This window comes from Garra rufa, chromosome 19, assembly GCF_049309525.1.
Source record: "Garra rufa chromosome 19, GarRuf1.0, whole genome shotgun sequence".
In the NCBI taxonomy this organism is placed as follows: Eukaryota; Metazoa; Chordata; class Actinopteri; order Cypriniformes; family Cyprinidae; genus Garra; species Garra rufa.
In genome coordinates, this window is record NC_133379.1 from 14,750,074 (window position 1) to 14,758,202 (window position 8,129).

The 8,129-nt window shown below is 40.3% G+C and overlaps 1 protein-coding gene across 1 annotated transcript in view; it reads right to left on the bottom strand.

The window, feature by feature from the left end:
* Positions 1–980: 980 nt before the first annotated feature.
* Positions 981–8,129, bottom strand: part of acsl6 (acyl-CoA synthetase long chain family member 6) — a 31,908-nt gene continuing 24,759 nt past the window's right edge. The window contains exons 13-21 of the mRNA XM_073824549.1: positions 7,692–7,826; positions 7,521–7,616; positions 7,375–7,447; positions 6,083–6,171; positions 4,854–4,970; positions 4,468–4,611; positions 4,291–4,392; positions 4,131–4,202; positions 981–2,472 (exon numbers count right to left, since the gene is read on the bottom strand). Of these exons, the coding sequence (XP_073680650.1) occupies positions 2,332–2,472; positions 4,131–4,202; positions 4,291–4,392; positions 4,468–4,611; positions 4,854–4,970; positions 6,083–6,171; positions 7,375–7,447; positions 7,521–7,616; positions 7,692–7,826 (969 nt within the window). The 3' untranslated portion in view covers positions 981–2,331. The remainder of the gene's footprint in view (positions 2,473–4,130; positions 4,203–4,290; positions 4,393–4,467; positions 4,612–4,853; positions 4,971–6,082; positions 6,172–7,374; positions 7,448–7,520; positions 7,617–7,691; positions 7,827–8,129) is intronic.

Below are 8,129 nucleotides of genomic sequence, written 5' to 3' on the forward strand. Positions count from 1 at the left end.
ATGGCTGTAACAGCTGCTCAGTGATGGAAATATGGCCTCAGAATGAACAAAACCTCCTTGAAAGGGACTAAAATGACCTGAAGTAACGTTACACATCTTACAGTACACAGACCTTGATCACATCATCCACCTTTTAATAGGAAGACCAGATCTAATTTCATTAAAACGTCTTTTAATCTATTTAAAAATCAATTCAGCAGTCTAATCAGTAGTATGCTGGTTTGCTCATAGCTTCTGCATTATTATGTTATTATTCTGAAGAGAAGACAACATTTGTAAAGCCCAGGACTGAGCTAGATTAAATACATCTTGATTGTTTATTGTGAATGGGATATTTCCCACTATACAAGTTATTATGTTATTAAAATGTATATTAATAATCATCATGACACATATTCACAATAAACTGTAAGAAATACAAGAAGCTAAAATCTAAGACCAGGGCTGTAGCTGTAAGGGGTTGTATTTAGAGAAGATTCTGAATATGAACAAATTTTGGTCTGGAACCTATGCAACTGTCGAAAAAAGCTGTTAAATGACGATTTGGACACGAAGACGCCACAGCAGAGATTATAATGGAGAGATACAGCAGCAGCCGTCGGAGAAAGTCTAACTTGTGCCTTGATAATCAAACACATTACAGCCATAAACTCACAGACTGCAGCCAGATGGTGTGTTACGGCTGGTTGGTCCTTTACAGGTGTATTATAGCATATGGTTTAATGTTACATATTCACAAATTAATGGAAGAACTTTTTTACTGGAGGAAGCGTTATTATGGATTATGGACTGGAATTAGACATCAGCATAATTATATAAATAGCATAATAAACAACACTAGTGCTAAAAAGTAAATGTTGACTTGGATGTAAGGGATCCTAAACTCAGTTGGGACGGTATAAGATAGATAGACATGATCAGATGTCAAATAATTTCCCTGACTGGAATAAGGAGTCTTCACATACTCTCAAGACCACCAATAGAATTACAAAGAATTCTTCTTTATTTTTACATGTTTTGCACACACTCATCACTATTTTCGTGTATATGCAGAGATGTACATGCGCATAAAAGACTTTATTATCAGGAAAAGATGCAAGTGAACGGTTTCAATAACCAAAACACAAACGACTGCTGGTCAAAACGTGGGAAAAGCTCCTGCTTTTGTCTCCAAATGTTAACATATTACAAAATGTGTAAGGCTCACATGTTCAGACCGTCTAATAGCTGTTTGACCGAGAGACTTTGAAGACAGACGTCGGGCTTTGATCTTCAGTCTGACGTTTGGCGTTTGACCGACCGCTGAATTAGGAGCCCTGAAATCAGGAGGAATGTACACTTGTGTCGATTCGTTAGAAAATACAGTCAGCATAAAGAGCTTAGTGGCGTCCAAATGGAGAAGAGCCTCTGACAGTAATAAATAAACGAATAATGGAATAACCCTGATCGTTAAATTAGCTAATAGGTCAATAACGTTCTAGCAAACAGACAAAAACACAATAACGGCTGACCGAAGGCCTACGAAAGGGGCGTGAGAAACGCGTCGTGTTTTGAGGGCAGAAAAAGAAAGCTAAAGTAACCGAGAATAAGGAAACATCTCTGCAGATTGGTATGTTGACCCCGTCCCCATTCATATCCCCTCATCAAATACAAAGATAAAGTTCTGATATCATTCAAGAGCAAATTCAAATCTTATTGGTTTCTCTACACTTCAAACCATTGCTTAAATAGTTTCACATCTAGTTTTCTTCAACATGTACATTACTACTGAAATACTTTGGGATGGGAAGGAACTGAAACAAGCTAGTCGATCCGTCGAGATCGTACGCCGAGCTCGCTTCGATCGAGCGAGCCGCATTCGTAGACCTTTCCCACGTAGACAAGCGTTCTATGGTGATGGTGGTGCATGTAGGGTTGTATGCCAAATGTCTCAAAGGGTCTGGGAATGTCAATGGTGGAACGCCGGCACGCGGCATGCATGGCCTTGAGCTGGGAATGTGCTGGCCCCGCCAATCGAATTCCCTCCGGACCCTAAAGGAAAGGTGAACGGACACGGGTGACCTTTGACCTCCTCGGCCCACCGGAGAACGAACGAAGCATGCATGCTAGCTGAAACCAGACTCAATTTGGTTGCAGCTCTGCCACGTTTCTAAAGGCACACCAACTGTTGACATTCACAGCCAAAGGGGGATTACTCGTTTAATGACTCTGGTAGCGAGTAAAGCTCATGCTCGGTCTCGGAGCGTTTAGTGCCAGATAGTTTTCAGTGAGGAAGAACAAATAGTGAAGGAATGCCAAAGTCGATGAAAGTCCTCATCCGCTGGAGACAGATTACATGGAGATGCTGCTGTACAGTTGTTCGATTTCCGTCTTGAAATACTCCTTCAGCTCCGGTCTCTTGGCTTTTAAAGTAGGGGTCAGCAATCCGTTTTGTATGGAGAACATTTCTTTATGAATGTGGATGTCTTTAACCTGGCAGGAGTCAGAGAAATCATGGTCAGTTAATAAGTCAAGCAGGACAGTGAACATACAGTAGACATCAGTTACTGTGAGCTTTACTGCTGAGGGAATCATTTTATTTGGATTTTCATCAGATTTATCTGAATGGTGAGGTTTGACAGCACATGAGATGAGATGCGGCTGTGACATCAGAAAAGTTCTTTTTGTGGTGTTTCTAGGGCATACAATAAGCTTTATGTTGAACTTTTATATCATCAAAACCACATCACAGACATTTTACATTACAACTCTTACGTAAAACATGTAAAGCCTGTTGAGATGCTATGATAGTGGGGGAAAAAGAGTTCATACATTTTATTTATCTTAATTAATCTTTGCTGTTTACTTTCTGTTTACAATATTTTTGGGACAAAATTGTTCCTTGAAGTGATTTAAACCAGACAAAAATTTCCTAAACTTTCTTTTTGGATACATCCTTGTTTGTAAAAATTGTATAAAGTTGCACACATGCAGAAAGGTTTCTGCTAGGGTAAGTGTGTGGTTTAAGGTTAAATTATAATATTTATAGTTGGCTGTATAGAAAAATGACAGAAGCAATTTCCCAATTTAGACTAGTAAATGTGTGTTTATATTGACTTTTGCCCCATTAATAATGTTATTACACCTCTGTCTTGACGTTGCATTGCAGATCATGGTTTTGAGAATCAATAAATTGGCCATAAACACAAGAACACACAGTCATCTTAGATAACTCAGCCCAGATAATTCAATCAAATTCATATGAAATGTGCTTGAAGTAAAACAAGTAGTATAAAGAAGGCCTGTGGCTGAAAACACTCATAAATGTGACCCTGGAGCACAAAACCAGTCTTAAGTAACACAGATATAGTTGTAGCAATAGCCAACAAAAATCATTAGGATATTAGGATCATGTTCCATGAAGATATTTGGTAAATTTCCAATCTTAAATTTATCAAAACTTAACTTTTAGTTAGTAAAAGCTATTGCTATCTTCATTTGCACAACTTTAAAGGCGATTTTCTCAACATTTAGATTTTTTGCACCTTCAGATTTTCAAATAGTTGTATCTCAGCTAAATATTGTCCTATCCTAACAAACCATACATCAATGGAAAATCTATTTATTCAGCTTTCAGATTATGTATAAATCTTAATTTAAAAAAAAAAATGACCCTTATGACTGGTTTTATGGTCCTGGGTCTGGTGCAGTAATGACTAGGGGTGGGAGGAAAAATTGATTCTCTGGCGCATTGTGATTCTCTCTTTGACGATTCTGAATCGATTCTAAATATTTCAGAATCGATTCTGGGCTTGTTTTTTCCCCAGCATATGGCATGTGTGTTGTAAAGATTTAAAGATGTATTTGCACAGCAGAAGAATTATTTGGGGAAAAAATGTAGCTCAAGAATCGTTTTGGAATCGGATCGTAACTCCCAGAATCGGAATCGGATCGGATCGTGAAGTGCCCGAAGATTCCCACCCCCACTTCACCTTTAAATTCAATGTGCAATGCTTCCTTTACTGCCCTGTGCTATTACTAAAATGCATTTAGCAATAGTGAGGAAATGCAACAAGTCATTTGCACTCTGAAGAGTAACCGATAACTGCGTTCACTACTGTCTCTGTTGATGGTCTGTGTTGTGGACGCACCTGTTCGAAGGAATGGAGGCCACTAGCTTTTCCCAAGCGCACCATGTCATCCAGAATGGCTTTCTTCAGCTCCTTCGGATGTGGAACAGAGACAATGGTCAACAAGCGCTAACACGGAGAGAGCAGCAGATCTGTGTGTTGTGTTCAGTCTGAGCCTTACTTTATTGTCACACAGCTCGTCGTAGCATCCCTCAAAGCCTTTCTTCTGAGCCCACGAGGGAAAAACCTCTGGATCCGGGACGATGATTCCCACCAGACACGACTGCACACACAATCAGTCAGACGTTAGGAACGCCGCTAACCCGCGCGACGCGACACGTGAACGTCAGACACTCACCTGCAGACTGTCTCCGTGAACGTAGAGCTGAGACACCGGCGCACTGCGGATGTAGATGCTCTCGATTTTCTCCGGGGAAATATATTCACCTTGAGCTAACTTAAAGATGTGCTTCTTCCTGTCGATGATCTTCAGCGTGCCGTTCTGATGAAAACAGACAAAAGAAGCCGTCATTTAGCGACAGATTCAACACTCTATTGTTAAAATAAGCCCATTCAGAGTCTAGGTTTGATTTCGAGAAGCAGCCTTGAAGCTCAAGGTCTCAAGTCAAGCGATATCTGTCAGATTTATATATGGACAGATTGCAGCATCATTGAGACAGAATATGGATATTTAGTGTCAAAGGGACAGCATTCATCACGGTCTTCATATAAAATCCGTCATACCGGCAGCCATTTGCCAATGTCTCCAGTGTGAAGCCATCCATCTGCGTCCAGCGTCTCGGCCGTCCTCACCGGATCCTTCAGATAACCCTTGAAGACGTTTGGGCCTTTCACACAAACCTGAATCAAGAAACAGTATGGGTCATGTTTTATTTTGAGTGTTAGCAGTTACCTCTTTGGTAAATGAAAAATTGAAGATCTCTTTTGAAGACCATCATATTTGCTTTTTGTCACAGTCGCCTTTGTTTTGCTCAGTTAAACACACATGCACAGTTTAATGAAAGGAATACTTCAGCTAAAAATGAAAATGTGCTCAGGCCATCCAAGAGTTTGTTTGTTGATCAGATTTGTATAAATTGATTCCATCACTGTCTCAGCAATGGATCTTCTGCAGTGAATGGGTGCCGTCAGAATGAGAGTCTAAACAGCGGATAAAAACATCACAATAATCCATAAATAATAAACAAATCAAAATCCAAGACTTTTTTCAATGGTTGTTTAGAGCTGTTTTGACTTTCTCTCCTGATTCAGACCAGACCACTTTTTCACTGGAGGAAGCGTTATTATGGATTATAGACTTGTATTTTAGTATGATGTATTCGTTTGAGCTTTTGTCTTCTCCAGATGTGAACTGATGGACTGGAGTGGTGTGGGTTATTGTGATGTTTTCATCAGCTGTTTGGATCTCATTCTGACGGCACCCATTCACTGCAGAGGATCCATTGGTGAGACACTGATGGAATCACACATTTATACAAATCTGATCAACAAACTCATCATAATCTTGGATGGCCTGAGGGTGAGCACATTTTAGTTTTTAGTTGAACTATTGGTTTAATTATATGCATTGCTAAGACTTTAAAGGCAGTTTTCTCAGTATTTAGATTTTTTTTCACCCTAAATTAAAAAAAAAAAAATATCCTTATGACTGGTTTTGTGGTCCAGGGTCACATATGGACACTATAGACATGACAGACACTAATATAAGATATTTAGATATATTACAAATTGACATATTCTCCAATATTTACAGTTCAGTATTTTTACCCTTTGAAAGAGATTATTGTTTACAATAACATGACATTTTAGAGAAATTTAGTTTAGAAATCAGCATGAATACTGAGAATACTATTCTGCAAAAGAAACTCGATTTCTACTGTTGTCTTTCTCTAGTGTGAAGTAGCTTTTGAGAGGATTTCTTGTTCATTCATCATGAAACGGTGTTAACAAACCTCTCCCTCTCCTTTAGCAGCGAAGTAGTTCTTCTCAGCCACATCCACCAGTTTAATGAGATTACACGGCAGCGGAGCGCCTACATGACCTACACAAACAAACAGGAGAATGTTGACAGAAGATCTGAATAACTTCAGCACAGTTAGCGAGATATGCTTCAGCGGGATAAAATATTGCCGTGCAGTTTTCAGCAGAAAACTCTGCAGCATGATGAACATCCTGAGAAACCTGGACAAACACTTCAATACAGAAATGTAAAATGACTGTGTTACTATATTCCTTCTGAAAACTCTTTACACACTGTCCTGTTTTAATAAAAATATAAACATAAAGGACACAATGACTGAAACACAGACTATAAATGTCATCACCACTGAGAGCAAAACTCCTGATATGTAGAAACCAGCCACTAGAGGGAGATCTTTCCATACAGTTGGCCATGTTTGCTGACACATGGACACAGACTGAAACATTATATTTCTCACAACTGCACAGCACTGCTGCACAATATTCAACCAGACTGAACGTACACCGTGTCAGTGTTTGGAGGATATGATCTTGATTACTGAAGCTCTTGCTGTACTATTCATACACATGTGAATGCTGGAGATAGGGACAAACAAGCTGACTGCGCTCCAAAGGTCAGTTTGCTGAAGTCTGGCGTGTGGATTGGTATCATGCCTACAGACGTGTGACCGACAGAAGATCGGCGCGACCTCTGAGCTCAACTAAAACTAACCTTCTGTCCGCAGGATTGCAGCGCTGCACTCCACGACTGTCCTTCCTTAAGGTTTTAGTCATGTAACCGTTTAATAAAATCAATAATATGTATGTACTAAAGACAGATCAGCTGTTATCAGTGAATTGCTGGATCAGTATCAGTCATTCATCATCATGTGTTTAAATAATAACCACACAATGAAATAAATCATACCCTAATTTGATACATTAGTATCTGGTTTCGTTCAAACCATAAAACTGGATTTAATATTAATACAGTTTCTAAAGACCTTCCTGTGTGTTGAGATGATAAAATATGCATCATGTTTACTGCTTTTTTAACCAACAAAACATGATCAGCAGCTGATTTTTTTTTTTCTGTTTTGTGTTTTAATTTGGCAAGTAATACTTTTCTAAATAAAATGTTTGTATTACTCTTTTAGTTTTTCTTTGAGGAGTGTTATTTAACAAACTTTGATTAGATCAGTTTAATAATGCACTCGACGCGTGTGATGTGCTAGACTATGTGAGTCGATGGGAAGCTGCGATTGAGATGCGTTTGGAGTCTCACCGGCGGTCCAGTCTCCAGGAGTGGTGAAGGTGCATCCGGCGGTGCACTCCGTCTGACCGTACGCCTCGTACACCTGCACACAGAGCGCCGGCCGCGTCACACACACATCAGCACACAGCACCCAAACCCACTGAGCCGGATCTCACCTGACAGCCCAGCGCCGCTCTCAGGAAGTCCAGGACGGTGGGGGACGCGGGAGCCGCTCCGGTGATGATCATCCGTAACCTGCCGCCCAGACTGGCCTGTGAGGAGATCACACAGCGGGTCAGACATCAGAGCAACTGCGGGTCACGTCTCACAGCTGCTCAGCCACGCACCTGGATCTTGTGGAAGAAAATCTTGTCCCAGACGCTGTCGCAGCGGGTCACGCCGCGGCTCACCTCCAGCCCTTTCCTCTTCGCCGCGAAGTTCAGCAGCCAGCGCTTCAGCGAGGTGTTCGCCTGACTGAAGATCTGAGCCACAGCAGAGACGCTTAACCTCAATATAGTCTCACACACTCATGTTCCACACTGGTTTTATATACTGTACAAACTGTACTTTCTCCCAAACCTACCCCTCACACAAAACAACAGGTATTTTTAGATTTTCACAAAATGTTTTTTAAACCATTTGGTTTACAAAGTGTTTCAGGAAGAGTAAACCTCATAAACCATGCTGTAATATTCATGTCATTATACACATTTGTGTCCTCTATCTATAGCCTCAAAATATGAACATATTTATAATTCGAAAAATGAACAGGAAATACTGTCTGA